Raw genomic sequence first — 17518 nt, forward strand, 5'->3', positions numbered from 1 at the left:
AGACGGCTATGTAGCTAGCTAAGAAAAAATTGCTCAGATCAAACAAATCAAACCGTTGTAATGTAATGAAATGTAATATTACCTGTGGAGCGAAGCGAAGTGCGACTACCCGCTCCAAACCCTCATCACTGATGTCATGAACCCCTCCCTACAGTCTACTTTCTGGGTAAAGGGGCGATCATATCTGGGAAACGCCAGTACTGAGCTAGATGTTAATAACTTTTTAATGTTTACAAACTGATTTTCAGCCTCATCTGTCCACTTGATCTTATCTTTTGCTGCCATAGCTTTACCATATATCAACTCACTAAGCTTCCTTGTATGTAATGCAAAATGGGGTATCCACGCACGGCAATAGTTAATAATTCCAAGAAAACTCATCATTTGTTTCTTATTGAGTGGTTTAGGTGCTTCTAGGATGGCTGTCTTTCTGGTAGAATTAAGTGTTCTCCCTTCTTGAGTTATAGTGTGCCCCAAATAGATAACTTCCTCCTGCCAGAGTTGCAACTTCCTCTTGCTGACTTTATGACCTTGTTCTGGTAAGAATACTAACAGTCTGCCTTACAGCCCTCCTGAGAAGGATTCGTAAAATATCATTTTCATAAATCAAAATTTAGCTTCCCTCGGGGCTCAAATTTTCCTAAATTACTAATAAGGTATTTTAATAAAATCTATAATTTGACTTCAGGACTACTTACACTAAAATAACTCCTTTAATTAACCTGTTAGGGCTAGGGGGCAGCATTTGCACGTCTGGATAAAAAAAATGTACCCGATTTAATCTGGTTACTAATCCTACCCAGTAACTAGAATATGCATATACTTATTATATATGGATAGAAAACACTCTAAAGTTTCTAAAACTGTTTGAATGGTGTCTGTGTATAACAGAACTCATTTGGCAGGCAAAACCCTGAGACATTTTCTGACAGGAAGTGGATACCTGATGTGTTGTATTGACTTTAAACCTATCCCATTGAAAAACACAGGGGCTGAGGAATATTTTGGCACTTCCTATTGCTTCCACTAGATGTCACCAGCCTTTACAAAGTGTTTTGAGTCTTCTGGAGGGAGATCTGACCGAACAAGAGCCATGGAACGATGATGTCCCATTAGACACCTGGCGCGCGAGTTCATGTTGGGTACCCTCGTTCCAATACGTTATAAAAGAGTATGCATTCGTCCACCTTGAATATTATTCATGTTCTGGTTAAAAAAGGCCCTAATGATTTATGCTATACAACGTTTGACATGTTTGAACGAACGTAAATATATTTTTTCCCCTCGTTCATGACGAGAAGTCCGGCTGGCTTAGATCATGTGCTAACAAGACGGAGATTTTTGGACATAAATGATGAGCTTTTTTGAACAAAACTACATTCGTTATGGACCTGTGATACCTGGAAGTGACATCTGATGAAGAGAATCAAAGGTAATGGATTATTTACATAGTATTTTCGATTTTAGATCTCCCCAACATGACGTCTAGTCTGTATCGCAACGCGTATTTTTCTGGGCGCAGTGCTCAGATTATTGCAAAGTGTGATTTCCCAGTAAGGTTATTTTTAAATCTGGCAAGTTGATTGCGTTCAAGAGATGTAAATCTATAATTCTTTAAATGACAATATAATATTTTACCAATGTTTTCTAATTTTAATTATTTAATTTGTGACGCTGACTTGACTGCCGGTTATTGGAGGGAAACGATTTCCTCAACATCAATGCCATAGTAAAACGCTGTTTTTGGATATAAATATGAACTTGATAGAACTAAAAATGCATGCATTGTCTAACATAATGTCCTAGGAGTGTCATCTGATGGAGATTGTAAAAGGTTAGTGCATCATTTTAGCTGGTTTTATGGTTTTGGTGACCCTGTCTTTGACTTGACAAAACATTACACACAACTCTTGTAAATGTACTGTCCTAACATACTCTAAATTTATGCTTTCGCCGTAAAACCTTTTTGAAATCGTAAAACGTGGTTAGATTAAGGAGATGTTTATCTTTCAAATGGTGTAAAATAGTTGTATTTTTGAAAAATTTGAATTTTGACATTTATTTGGATTCAAATTTGCCGCTCTTGAAATGCACCTGCTGTTGATGGAGTGCACCACGGGTGGCACGCTAGCGTCCCACCTAGCCCATAGAGGTTAACCTAAGTCTACCGTTATTACGCTTATTCTGGCTAAATATAATAATAATATTATGGCAATTTCACAACCTTGTTGTGTTAAATTCCTTACACTGCATCCAACCACAGCTAAACTTAGCTTTATAATGTATAAAAATACCACTACTGGTCAAAAGATATTCAAATAACATAATCAGATCAAATTCACTAATCTGAACTACTCCACAAAGAAACATTATTGTACCCTTATCGTCATTCTGTCTTCTCATTGGTTCAAATTACCAATGTGTCTAAGAAATTTAAACTCCATCATCATTATCAGTTATACAAATTTCCTTAAAACCAGTATTACAAATGACCTTAAATTCATCATCCAAATGGCCCTCCCATGAGGCTGATCAGACCACAAAGGGGTGCCATGATAGAGGTCAAAAGTCATACCACCCTTTCAAAACGGTGTTTCTTATTATATTAGACAAATTAAAGAAAAACCATCAGACATTTTATACATGTTGGATCCCAGGTTCCCAGACATTCCCTTATCACATATTTAATTAAAACTCAGAAAATAAAACTTCAACGATTCCATGTGTGTGTGTAACTTCTAAGATTCCATATGTGTGTATACCCCTTTAAGGAATCGTGGCTTCTAGGAAACATTCCACAGAGAGACAATGAAGCGCTCTTTTTCCCCAAAAAAAGCATTTCATTAAACTACACCGATTCAGAAACCCATAAGTTGACTACAAACAAAACCTAATAATGATGATAATTTCACTGTACTTCAAATCTATGAACCTCCCCTACTTAACCTCTCTGGGCTAGGCGGGACGAAATCGTCCCACCTACGCAACAGCCAGTGTAATCCCGTGGCGCGATTTTCAAATACCTTAGAAATGCTATTACTTCAATTTCTCAAACATATGACTATTTTACACCATTTTAAAGACAAGACTCTCTTTAACCTCTATGGGCTAGGTGGGACGCTAGCGTGCCACCCGTGGTGCACTCCATCAACAGCAGGTGCATTTCAAGAGCGGCAAATTTGAATCCAAATAAATGTCAAAATTCAAATTTTTCAAACATACAACTATTTTACACCCTTTGAAAGATAAACATCTCCTTAATCTAACCACGTTTTACGATTTCAAAAAGGTTTTACGGCGAAAGCATAAATTTAGAGTATGTTAGGACAGTACATTTACAAGAGTTGTGTGTAATGTTTTGTCAAGTCAAAGACAGGGTCACCAAAACCATAAAACCAGCTAAAATGATGCACTAACCTTTTACAATCTCCATCAGATGACACTCCTAGGACATTATGTTAGACAATGCATGCATTTTTAGTTCTATCAAGTTCATATTTATATCCAAAAACAGCGTTTTACTATGGCATTGATGTTGAGGAAATCGTTTCCCTCCAATAACCGGCAGTCAAGTCAGCGTCACAAATTAAATAATTAAAATTAGAAAACATTGGTAAAATATTATATTGTCATTTAAAGAATTATAGATTTACATCTCTTGAACGCAATCAACTTGCCAGATTTAAAAATAACCTTACTGGGAAATCACACTTTGCAATAATCTGAGCACTGCGCCCAGAAAAATACGCGTTGCGATACAGACTAGACGTCATGTTGGGGAGATCTAAAATCGAAAATACTATGTAAATAATCCATTACCTTTGATTCTCTTCATCAGATGTCACTTCCAGGTATCACAGGTCCATAACGAATGTAGTTTTGTTCAAAAAAGCTCATCATTTATGTCCAAAAATCTCCGTCTTGTTAGCACATGATCTAAGCCAGCCGGACTTCTCGTCATGAACGAGGGGAAAAAATATATTTACGTTCGTTCAAACATGTCAAACGTTGTATAGCATAAATCATTAGGGCCTTTTTTAACCAGAACATGAATAATATTCAAGGTGGACGAATGCATACTCTTTTATAACGTATTGGAACGAGGGTACCCAACATGAACTCGCGCGCCAGGTGTCTAATGGGACATCATCGTTCCATGGCTCTTGTTCGGTCAGATCTCCCTCCAGAAGACTCAAAACACTTTGTAAAGGCTGGTGACATCTAGTGGAAGCAATAGGAAGTGCCAAAATATTCCTCAGCCCCTGTGTTTTTCAATGGGATAGGTTTAAAGGTAATACAACACATCAGGTATCCACTTCCTGTCAGAAAATGTCTCAGGGTTTTGCCTGCCAAATGAGTTCTGTTATACTCACAGACACCATTCAAACAGTTTTAGAAACTTTAGAGTGTTTTCTATCCATATATAATAAGTATATGCATATTCTAGTTACTGGGTAGGATTAGTAACCAGATTAAATCGGGTAAAACATTTTATCCAGACGTGCAAATGCTGCCCCCTAGCCCTAACAGGTTAATCTAACCACACTGTCCGATTTCAAAAAGGCTTTACAACGAAAGCAAAACATTAGATTATGTCAGCAGAGTACCCAGCCAGAAATAATCAGACACCCATTTTTCAAGCTAGCATATAATGTCACAAAAACACAGAAGACAGCTAAATGCAGCACTAACCTTTGATGATCTTCATCAGATGACACACCTAGGACATTATGTTATACAATACATGCATGTTTTGTTCAATCAAGTTCATATTTATATCAAAAACCAGCTTTTAACATTAGCATGTGACGTTCAGAACTAGCATAGTTCCGGTGAATTTACTAAACATTTACTAAATTACTCACGATAAACGTTCACAAAAAGCATAACAATTATTTTAAGAATTATAGATACAGAACTCCTCTATGCACTCGATATGTCCGATTTTAAAATAGCTTTTTGGTGAAAGCACATTTTGCAATATTCTAAGTACATAGCCCGGCATCACAGGGCTAGCTATTTAGACACCCAGCAAGTTTAGCACTCACCAGCTGGGTACTCTGCTGACATAATCTAATGTTTTGCTTTCGCTGTAAAGCCTTTTTGAAATCGGACAGTGTGGTTAGATAAAGGAGAGTCTTGTCTTTAAAATGCTGTAAAATAGTCATATGTTTGAAAAATTGAAGTTTTTGTATTTTTAAGAAATTTGTAATTCGCTCCACGCCTATCATTGGATATTGGAGCAGGTGTTCCGCTAGCGGAACGTCTAGATGTAAGAGGTTAAATCGGGTACGTTTTTTATCCGGCCGTGTAAATACTGCCCCCTACCCCCAACAGGTTAACACTGAGCACATGTGACAGACGTGACAGAGTCTGGAGACGCCGTGGAGAACGTTCTGCTGCCTGCAACATCCTCCAGCATGACCGGTTTGGCGGTGGGTCAGTCATGGTGTGGGGTGGCATTTCTTTGGGGGGCCGCACAGCTCTCCATGTGCTCGCCAGAGGTAGCCTGACTGCGTTAGGTACCGAAATGAGATCCTCAGATCCCTTGTGAGACCATATGCTGGTGCGGTTGGCCCTGGGTTCCTCCTAATGCAAGACAATGCTAGACCTCATGTGGCTGGAGTGTGTCAGCAGTTCCTGCAAGAGGAAGGCATTGATGCTATGGACTGGCCCGCCCGTTCCCCAGACCTGAATCCAATTGAGCACCTCTGGGACATCATGTCTCACTCCATCCACCAACGCCACGTTGCACCACAGACTGTCCAGGAGTTGGCGGATGCTTTAGTCCAGGTCTGGGAGGAGATCCCTCAGGAGACCATCCGCCACCTCATCAGGAGCATGTCCAGGCGTTGTAGGGAGGTCATACAGGCACGTGGAGGCCACACACACTACTGAGCCTCATTTTGACTTGTTTTAAGGACATTACATCAAAGTTGGATCAGCCTGTAGTGTGTTTTTCCACTTTAATTTTGAGTGTGACTCCAAATCCAGACCTCCATGGGTTGATAAATTGGATTTCAATAAATTATTATTGTGTGATTTTGTTGTCAGCACATTCAACTATGTAAAGAAAAAAGTATTTCATAAGATTATTTCATTCATTAAGATCTAGGATGTGTTATTTTAGTGTTCCCTTTATTTTTTTTGAGCAATGTATAATCAAACTAAGGGTGGTGGGAGTCATATCATGTATTATATTATCACACTAAGGCTGGTGGGAGTCATATCATGTATTATATAATCACACTAAGGCTGGTGGGAGTCATATCATGTATTATATTATCACACTAAGGCTGGTGGGAGTCATATCATGTATTATATTATCACACTAAGGCTGGTGGGAGTCATATCATGTATTATATTATCACACTAAGGCTGGTGGGAGTCACGTAGTGACCAGGGTTGTGCTAATTTCACAATTTCCCCTTCACTGTGGTTGACTGATAAAGAGTTTCACTACCTAAAGTCACACAGACGCAGGACTTTGCGGGGAGAAGACACAGCTATAGACGTATATTAGAGTTGAGGTTAGAAGTTACTGTATTTCACCACAAGTGTGTTAAGATGTCAGAGGGAGTCTATGAAAACTCAGATGGATTTGAAGACGATGAGCCTGATGCAATGAAAAACACAGAGATTGATGACCAATTATATTCCAATGTAAGAGCCTTCAAGCCCAGTTCAAGAGATGGAGTTGTTGATTCAGGTAAGATTACACACACACACACACACACACACACACACACACACACACACACACACACACACACACACACACACACACACACACACACACACACACACACACACACACACACACACACACACACACACACTAAACAGGTGAGATTGCCATGTAGCAATATGGCTTTGTTCTGGACGACTGTGTGATCACGCTCTCCGTAGCCGACGTGAGTAAGACCTTTAGACAGGTCAACATTCACAAGGCCGCAGGGCCAGACGGATTACCAGGACGTGTACTCTGAGCATGTGCTGACCAACTTGCAAGTGTCTTCACTTACATTTTCAACCTCTCCCTGTCTGTCTGTAATCCCAACATGTTTTAACCTGTTAGGGCTAGGGGGCAGTATTGACACGGCTGGATAAAAAACGTACCCGATTTAATCTGGTTACTACTCCTGCCCAGTAACTAGAATATGCATATAATTATTGGCTTTGGATAGAAAACACCCTAAAGTTTCTAAAACTGTTTGAATGGTGTCTGTGAGTATAACAGAACTCATATGGCAGGCCAAAACCTGAGAAGATTTCAAGCAGGAAGTGGCCTGTCTGAGAAGTAGTGTTTCATCTTGGCTCTTTTTATTGAAGACTCAGGATCTGTGCAATAACGTGACACTTCCTACGGCTTCCATAGGGTCTCAGAGCCCGGGAAAAAGCTGAACGATATCGATGCAGGCTCTGGCTGAAACACTTTATCGCTTTTGGCAAGTGGCCACACAGAGTACTATGGGCTTAGGCGCGTGCCCGCTTCGACCGAATGCTTTCTTTTCCTTTGTCTGTTTACCTAAAAGCAGATTCCCGGTCTGAATATTATCGCTTTTTTTATGAGAAAAATGGCATAAAAATTGATTTTAAACAGCGGTTGACATGCTTCGAAGTACGGAAATGGAATATTTAGAATTTTTTTGTCACGAATTGCGCCATGCTCGCCACCCTTATTTACCCTTTAGGATAGTCCCTAGAACGCACAAACAAAACGCCGCTGTTTGGATATAACGATGGATTATTTTGGACCAAACCAACATTTGTTATTGAAGTAGAAGTCCTGGGAGTGCATTCTGACAAAGACAACAAAGGTAATAACATTTTTCTTATAGTAAATCTGACTTTGATGAGTGCTAAACTTGCTGGGTGTCTAAACTAGCTAGCCCTGTGATGCCGGGCTATCTACTGAAAATTTTGCAAAATGTGCTTTCACCGAAAAGCTATTTTAAAATCGGACATATTGAGTGCATAGAGGAGTTCTGTATCTATAATTCTTAAAATAATTGTTATGCTTTTTGTGAACGTTTATCGTGAGTAATTTAGTACATTCACCGGCAGTGTTCGGTGGGAATGGTAGTCACATGCTAGTCACATGCTAATGTAAAAAGCTGGTTTTTGATATAAATATGAACATGATTGAACAAAACATGCATGTATTGTATAACATAATCTCCTAGGGTTGTCATCTGATGAAGATCATCAAAGGTTAGTGCTACATTTAGCTGTGGTTTGGGTTTATGTGACATTATATGCTAGCTTGAAAAATGGGTGTATGATTATTTCTGGCTGGGTACTCTGCTGACATAATCTAATGTTTTGCTTTCGTTGTAAAGCCTTTTTGAAATCGGACAGTGTGGTTAGATTAACAAGAGTCTTATCTTTAAAATGGTGTAAAATAGTCATATTTTTGAAAAATTTAAGTAATAGCATATCTAAGGTATTTGAAAATTGCGCCACAGTATTCAACTGGCTGTTGAGTAGGTTAGCCCATAGAGGTTAAGCAGACCACCCTGTGCCCAAGAACACTAAGGTAACCTGCCTAAATGACTACCGACCCGTAGCAACAGTTAGTGGAAGGCTGGTAATGGCTCACATCAACACCATTATCCCAGAAACCCAAGACCCACTCCAATTTGCATATCGCCCAAACAAATCCACAGATGATGCAATCTCTATTGCACTCCACACTGCCCTTTCCCACCTGGACAAAAGGAACACCTATGTGAGAATGCTATTCCTTGACTACAGATCAGTGTTCAACACCATAGTACCCTCAACGCTCATCAATAAGCTAAGGACCCTGGGACTAAACACCTCCCTCTGTAACTGGATTCTGGACTTCCAGACGGGCCGCCCCCCAGGTGGTAAGGGTAGGTAACAACACATCCGCCACGCTGATCCTCAACACGGGGGCCCCTCAGGGGTGCGTGCTCAGTACCCTCCTGTACTCCCTGTTCACTCATGACTGCATGGCCAGGCATGACTCCAACACCATCATTAAGTTTGCCGATGACACAACAGGGGTAGGCCTGATCACCGACAATGACGAGACAGCCTATAGGGAGGAGGTCAGAGACCTGGCCATGTGGTGCAAGGACAACAACCTCTCCCTCAACGTGATCAAGACAAAGGAGATGATCGCGGACTACAGGAAAAGGAGGACCGAGCATGCCCCTGTTCTCATCGATGGGGCTGTAGTGGAGCAGGTTGAGAGTTTCAAGTTCATTGGTGTCCACATCACCAACAAACTAACATGGTCCAAACACACCAAGACGGTTGTGAAGAGGGCACAACAAAATCTGAAAAGAGGGCACAACAGACTGAAAACATTTGGCATGGGTCCTCAGATCCTCAAAAGGTTCTAACGCTGCACCACCGAGAGCATCCTAACTGGTTGCACCACTGCCTGGTATGGCAACTGCTCGGCCTCCGACAGCAAGGCACTACAAAGGGTAGTGCATACAGCCCAGTACATCACTGGGCCAAACTTCCTGCCATCCAGGACCTCTATACCAGGCGGTGTCAGAGGAAGGCCTTAAACATTGTCAAAGACTCCAGCCACCCTAGTCATAGACTGTTCTCTCTGTTATCGCATGGCAAGCAGTAACAGAGTGCCTAAGTCTAGGTCCAAGAGGCTTATAAACAGTTTCTACCCCCAAGCCATAAGACTCCTGAACATCTAATCAAATGGCTACCCAGACTATTTGCATTGTCCCCCCCCTTTTTTACCCTGCTGCTACTCTGTTTATTATCTATGCATAGTAACTTTAATAACTCTACCTACATGTACATATTACCTCAATTACCTCGACACCAGTGCTCCCGCACACTGACTCTGTACCGGTACTCCCTGTATAAAGCCCTGCTATTGGTATTTTACTGCTGCTCTTTAATTATTTGTTACTTTTATTTATTTTCATTTTTTTGTATTTTTCTTAATGGGCTACGGGGGCAGTATTGAGAATTTTGAAAAAAATATGTGCCCATTTTTAACTGCCACCTACACCAACTCAGAAGCTAGGATATGCATATTATTACCAGATTTGGATAGAAAACACTCTGAATTTTCTAAAACTGTTTGAATGGTGTCTGTAAGTATAACAAAACTCATATGGCAGGCAAAAACCTGAGAAAACCTGAGAGAAAAAAAGAATTTTGTGGCTGTACTATTTTTTTTTAATCATTGTTTAATAGATACCACAGTGAGAAAGGATTCATTTCGCAACTCCCACGGCTTCCACTAGATGTCAGCGATCTTTATAAAGTTGTTTGAAGCGTCTATGATCAACAGAGACCGGATGACAAGGAAGGGAAGTTGACCTCCCTGGGATGTCGTCACTTCCATTATTGCCTGCACCTGCTCAATCATGTAACTCGAGACAATTTTCAAAGATGTTTTTCTAGACACAGGAGCGGTCGTGTTGAAACATTACTGATGTTTGACGTTAAAAATGGCTCTAAAGATTGATGCTAAACAACGTTTGACATGTTTGAACGAACGTAAATAGATTATTTTTTAAAACTTTTTTAACTTTTCGCCGTGACTTCCCACCCCCCGCCCGCACTACTTTTGAGTAGCCACCGAAGCGCTAACAACATGGAACAACTTGGAGTTATTTGGACATCAATTATGAACTTTGTCAAAAGAAACCACATTTGTAGTGGACCTGGGATTCCTGGAAGTGCCAATGGATGAAGATAATCAAAGGTAAGGGATTATTGACGATAGTATTATTGATATTAGCTGGTTACAAGATGATGCTAACCTATATAGCCTAGCCTATTGTTCTTAGCACAGCACCCGGTTTATTGCAACTTGTGATTTCGCAGTAAAGTTATTTTGAAATCTGGCAATACAGTAGCATTTACGAAATGATAAACTATTATTATTTGAATCACAATATTATAATTTACCAATGTTTTCGAATAGTAATTTTGTAAATTGTAACGTTGTTCACCGGAAGCACTTCAGAGAAGAAAAAAAATCTGAATTTCACGCTACTGTAAAATGCTGTTTTTGGATATAAATATGAACTTGATGGAACAAAAAATGCATGTATTGTATAACATAATGTCCTAGGAGTGTCATCTGATGGAGATTGCCAAAGGTTAGTGCATCATTTTAGCTGGTTTCTGCTTTTGGTGACGCCTGACCTTGAATTGAAAATGGATGTTTGTACTTTTGTGGCTATGTACTGTCCTAACATAATCTAACTTTATGCTTTTGCCGTAAAGCCTCTTTGAAAATCGAACAATGTGGTTGGAATAAGGAGATGTTTATCTTTTAAATGGTGTAAAATAGTTGCTTGTTTGAGAAATTGAAATTATTAGATTTTTGATGTTTTGAATTTCCAGCCTTGTTAGCAATCCCGTCTCGGGGTTCATTGCTAACCTGTAGCCCCAACAGGTTAAAACACCTGTTGGATACGGCGCATGTGACAAATACAATTTTATTTTATTTATTTGTCCCAATCGTGGATGATACAGTAAAACACATTACCAAATACCATACTTTAATAATTTGTGATTCAGTACATTTCCAGTGGTGGAAGAGACCCTCTGGAGTAGCTGCTTTGTGTCTGGGGCTGCTGTCTGTCCTCCTACTGACTGGGATCATAGGCCTGTCTGTCTACTGTAAGTTTAGTATTTTGTCACTGAGACTTAAGTAGAATACTTAATCATCCTTAATCATCCTTAATCATCCTTAATCAACCTTAATCATACTTAATCATCCTTAATCATCCTTAATCATCAATGGTGTGGTAGTTACATGTTTGATTAACTTTTCCATTTTACAGATGGAGTAATTGGTCATCACGACTCAACAGAGAGAGACCAGCTACAGGCCAGTTACAGCCTTCTGACTAAAGAGAGACCAGCTACAGACCAGTTACAACAAGCTGACTAAAGAGAGAGACCAACTACAGACCAGCAGTAACACCCTGACTAAAGAGAGAGCCCAGCAACAGAAAGAGAAAAATGATCTCATGAGAAAGTTCTCTAATCTGAGTGAGTTTACCAAATAAATGATCATAACATCATATTTCTAATATGCAGTCAACTTGTGTTTGTATTCTAAAATAATAGGTGCAGAATAATAAGATGGAAATTCATGTTTTTGTCTTGTAGAACAAACCTGCCCTAAAGACTGGAAGAAGTTTGAATCCAGTTGGTACTTCCTGTCTACTGAGACTAAAACCTGGGGGGAGAGCAAAGATGACTGTCTGGAGAGAGGAGCAGACCTGGTGATCATCAACAGTGATAAGGAACAGGTGAGAGAGAAAGAGAGAGAGATATGGCGGGGGGGTTATGATCAAACATCCCTTGGTCAGTAATGTATCTTCCAGTATTTAACACATGTAGTCTATAGTAGTTGACAATATCAGCTCTTTCTCACCAACAGGAGTTTCTCTTCCACCTCAACAAGGGTTTCTGGATTGGTCTGACTGACACTGTTACTGAGGGGACCTGGAAATGGGTGGACGGCAACCCACTGACCACCCCAAAGTAAGAGACTACTGCTCTAACAACTCTGACCACCGTGTAAGGGGTAGGACTGATTCTGTGTTGTTCATACTCTAGGTTCTGAGAGAGTGGTCAGTCTAACTGTGTTATTTCTACTGCAGGTACTGGGGGAGTGGACAGCCTAATGGTGGTGGAGTGGAGAACTGTGTGTTGTTAACTCACAGTTCATCAGACCAAGGACCATGGCATGACTATCCGTGTTCATTTAACCGTTCCTGGATCTGTGAGATAGTTCTTTCTCACTTTTAGTTATGATGTTGATTGTCATGCTGAAAGTCATGATACCAGCTACAGGGCCTTCAGAAAGTATTCACTGCCTAGACCTTTTCCACATTTTGTTGTTTACACGCTGTATTTTTTAATCGATTAAATTGAGATTTTACTGTCACTGTCCTACACACAATAACTCATAATGTCAAAGTGGAAATATGTTTTTCTTTTCTTTTTTACAAATGAATAAAAGATTTAAATCTGAAATGTCTTGAGTCAGAAAGTATTCAACCCCTTTGTTATGGCAAGCCTAAACACGTTCAGAAGTAAAATGTGCTTCCGTTGACACATAATAGGTTGCATAGACTCACTGTGTGAAATACAGAGTACAGTATAAAATAGAAAGGAGGACCAAGGCACTCTTCATATAATTGATTAAAATGCCTTTATTAGTATGGCATGTTCAATAGAAACAAGGTTTTAAAAATCTGACGCGTTTCGGCTGCATGGCCTTCGTCAGGGAGTACAAAGAAATAATACAATGTCCTCCTTTGAACAGCTTTTCCCAATTAGCCCTAATTTGAAGAGGGAGTGGTTAAAATTGATTGGACACACCTAGTAAGCAATACTATACACATTAAAAAGTGAAATACTGTAGCTATGTTATCAAAAAAAAATACAACTCCAAGCTAGAAGTATCAGAACACTTAGAAAGGTAGTTCTAACCTTAAACATGACTGGGAGAAGTGTGAAGAATAAGAAAGCAATATATTCCATAGTACACTAGAACACAGCAAAACATGAACAACAACAGTCTAAACATAGCTGAGGGCAATTGAGCAAAATGTCCACTAGATGACAGCAAATGGACCTATCACAACCCTACAGGAATGGTGAGAAATCCATATCTTCATGTAAACCAGGGTATTTAGTGGCTTGTAGTTTGTAAATCCATATCTTCATGTAAACCAGGGTATTTAGTGGCCTGTAGTTTGTAAATCCATATCTTCATGTAAACCAGGGTATTTAGTGGCCTGTAGTTTGTAAATCCATATCTTCATGTAAACCAGGGTATTTAGTGGCCTGTAGTTTGTAAATCCATATCTTCATGTAAACCAGGGTATTTAGTGGCTTGTAGTTTGTAAATCCATATCTTCATGTAAACCAGGGTATTTAGTGGCCTGTAGTTTGTAAATCCATATCTTCATGTAAACCAGGGTATTTAGTGGCCTGTAGTTTGTAAATCCATATCTTCATGTAAACCAGGGTATTTAGTGGCCTGTAGTTTGTAAATCCATATCTTCATGTAAACCAGGGTATTTAGTGGCTTGTAGTTTGTAAATCCATATCTTCATGTAAACCAGGGTATTTAGTGGCCTGTAGTTTGTAAATCCATATCTTCATGTAAACCAGGGTATTTAGTGGCCTGTAGTTTGTAAATCCATATCTTCATGTAAACCAGGGTATTTAGTGGCCTGTAGTTTGTAAATCCATATCTTCATGTAAACCAGGGTATTTAGTGGCTTGTAGTTTGTAAATCCATATCTTCATGTAAACCAGGGTATTTAGTGGCCTGTAGTTTGTAAATCCATATCTTCATGTAAACCAGGGTATTTAGTGGCCTGTAGTTTGTAAATCCATATCTTCATGTAAACCAGGGTATTTAGTGGCCTGTAGTTTGTAAATCCATATCTTCATGTAAACCAGGCTATTTAGTGGCCTGTAGTTTGTAAATCCATATCTTCATGTAAACCAGGGTATTTAGTGGCTTGTAGTTTGTAAATCCATATCTTCATGTAAACCAGGGTATTTAGTGGCCTGTAGTTTGTAAATCCATATCTTCATGTAAACCAGGGTATTTAGTGGCCTGTAGTTTGTAAATCCATATCTTCATGTAAACCAGGGTATTTAGTGGCCTGTAGTTTGTAAATCCATATCTTCATGTAAACCAGGGTATTTAGTGGCCTGTAGTTTGTAAATCCATATCTTCATGTAAACCAGGGTATTTAGTGGCCTGTAGTTTGTAAATCCATATCTTCATGTAAACCAGGGTATTTAGTGGCCTGTAGTTTGTAAATCCATATCTTCATGTAAACCAGGGTATTTAGTGGCCTGTAGTTTGTAAATCCATATCTTCATGTAAACCAGGGTATTTAGTGGCCTGTAGTTTGTAAATCCATATCTTCATGTAAACCAGGGTATTTAGTGGCCTGTAGTTTGTAAATCCATATCTTCATGTAAACCAGGGTATTTAGTGGCCTGTAGTTTGTAAATCCATATCTTCATGTAAACCAGGGTATTTAGTGGCCTGTAGTTTGTAAATCCATATCTTCATGTAAACCAGGGTATTTAGTGGCCTGTAGATTGTAAATCCATATCTTCATGTAAACCAGGGTATTTAGTGGCTTGTAGTTTGTAAATCCATATCTTCATGTAAACCAGGGTATTTAGTGGCCTGTAGTTTGTAAATCCATATCTTCATGTAAACCAGGGTATTTAGTGGCCTGTAGTTTGTAAATCCATATCTTCATGTAAACCAGGGTATTTAGTGGCTTGTAGTTTGTAAATCCATATCTTCATGTAAACCAGGGTATTTAGTGGCCTGTAGTTTGTAAATCCATATCTTCATGTAAACCAGGGTATTTAGTGGCTTGTAGTTTGTAAATCCATATCTTCATGTAAACCAGGGTATTTAGTGGCCTGTAGTTTGTAAATCCATATCTTCATGTAAACCAGGGTATTTAGTGGCCTGTAGTTTGTAAATCCATATCTTCATGTAAACCAGGGTATTTAGTGGCTTGTAGTTTGTAAATCCATATCTTCATGTAAACCAGGGTATTTAGTGGCCTGTAGTTTGTAAATCCATATCTTCATGTAAACCAGGGTATTTAGTGGCCTGTAGTTTGTAAATCCATATCTTCATGTAAACCAGGGTATTTAGTGGCTTGTAGTTTGTAAATCCATATCTTCATGTAAACCAGGGTATTTAGTGGCCTGTAGTTTGTAAATCCATATCTTCATGTAAACCAGGGTATTTAGTGGCCTGTAGTTTGTAAATCCATATCTTCATGTAAACCAGGGTATTTAGTGGCCTGTAGTTTGTAAATCCAAAAACTTTCCCTTTGGTTTAACTGTTTAAGACGGTCCCCTTTTCTAATAGAGGCCGGAACGTGATCAATACCCATAGCTTGTAGGGAGGCAGGGTTGCCACGGTGTAAGGACTTGTAGTGCCTTGCCATGGGGTAGTCTTCATTGCCTACCCGTATAGCGTACTTGTGTTCCGCTAAGAGGTCTTGAAGGCGTCTCTAGGTGTGTCCAATTCATTGTGTAACCACTCCCTCTTCAAATTAGGGCTAATTGGAAAAGCTGTTCAAAAGAAGTCATTGTATTATTCTTTGTACTCCCTGACGAAGGCCATGCAGCCGAAACGCGTAGGATTTTTAAAAACTTTGTTTCTATTGAACATAACATACAGATAAAGGCATTTTAATTAATTATATGAAGAGTGCCTTTGTCCTCCTTTGTTTTTAATAAATCATATTAATGTGTACAGTCCAACATGTAATGTTGTTGTGGTATATAATAAATCATATTAATTTGTACAGTCCAACATGTAATGTTGTTGTGGTATATAATAAATCATATTAATGTGTACAGTCCAACATGAAATGTTGTTGTGGTATATAATAAATAACATTAATTTGTTCAGTCCAACATGTAATGTTGTTGTGGTATATAATAAATCATATTAATGTGTTCAGTCCAACATGAAATGTTGTTGTGGTATATAATAAATAACATTAATTTGTACAGTCCAACATGAAATGTTGTTGTGGTATTCTCCAATAATAAATCATATTAATGTGTACAGTCCAACATGTAATGTTGTTGTGGTATATAATAAATAACATTAATGTGTTCAGTCCAACATGAAATGTTGTTGTGGTATATAATAAATAACATTAATTTGTTCAGTCCAACATGAAATGTTGTTGTGGTATATAATAAATCATATTAATGTGTTCAGTCCAACATGAAATGTTGTTGTGGTATATAATACATCATATTGATGTGTACAGTCCAACATGTAATGTTGTTGTGGTATATAATAAATCATATTAATGTGTTCAGTCCAACATGTAATGTTGTTGTGGTATTCTCCAATAATAAATCATATTAATGTGTTCAGTCCAACATGTAATGTTGTTGTAGTATATAATAAATCATATTAATGTGTACAGTCCAACATGAAATGTTGTTGTGGTATATAATAAATCATATTAATGTGTTCAGTCCAACATGTAATGTTGTTGTAGTATATAATAAATCATATTAATGTGTACAGTCCAACATATAATGTTGTTGTGGTATATAATAAATCATATTAATGTGTACAGTCCAACATGTAATGTTGTTGTGGTATATAATAAATCATATTAATGTGTTCAGTCCAACATGTAATGTTGTTGTGGTATATAATAAATCATATTAATGTGTTCAGTCCAACATGTAATGTTGTTGTGGTATTCTCCAATAATAAATCATATTAATGTGTTCAGTCCAACATGTAATGTTGTTGTAGTATATAATAAATCATATTAATGTGTACAGTCCAACATGAAATGTTGTTGTGGTATATAATAAATCATATTAATGTGTTCAGTCCAACATGTAATGTTGTTGTAGTATATAATAAATCATATTAATGTGTACAGTCCAACATGTAATGTTGTTGTGGTATATAATAAATCATATTAATGTGTACAGTCCAACA

The 17518-nt window shown here is 38.5% G+C and overlaps 1 protein-coding gene across 2 annotated transcripts; it reads left to right on the forward strand.

Moving 5' to 3' along the window:
* The first annotated feature begins 5140 nt into the window (after positions 1–5140).
* LOC123733299 (C-type lectin domain family 4 member E) lies at positions 5141–13011 on the forward strand. Of its 2 annotated transcripts, XM_045712752.2 has the most exons (6): positions 5141–6709; positions 11542–11643; positions 11808–12018; positions 12139–12281; positions 12413–12516; positions 12636–13011. In XM_045712752.2, the coding sequence occupies exons 3-6, from the start codon at positions 11997–11999 to the stop codon at positions 12781–12783; spliced, it is 417 nt and encodes a 138-aa protein (XP_045568708.1). In that variant the 5' UTR covers positions 5141–6709; positions 11542–11643; positions 11808–11996; the 3' UTR covers positions 12784–13011. The 2 variants fall into 2 exon arrangements, with proteins under 2 accessions (XP_045568708.1, XP_082827039.1); XM_082970913.1 differs by lacking the exon at positions 5141–6709 and having other exon boundaries at positions 10249–11643.
* The last annotated feature ends 4507 nt before the right edge of the window (positions 13012–17518 follow it).

Source organism: Salmo salar, unplaced genomic scaffold (assembly GCF_965601325.2).
Source record: "Salmo salar unplaced genomic scaffold, fSalSal1 ptg000117l, whole genome shotgun sequence".
Lineage (NCBI taxonomy): Eukaryota > Metazoa > Chordata > Actinopteri > Salmoniformes > Salmonidae > Salmo > Salmo salar.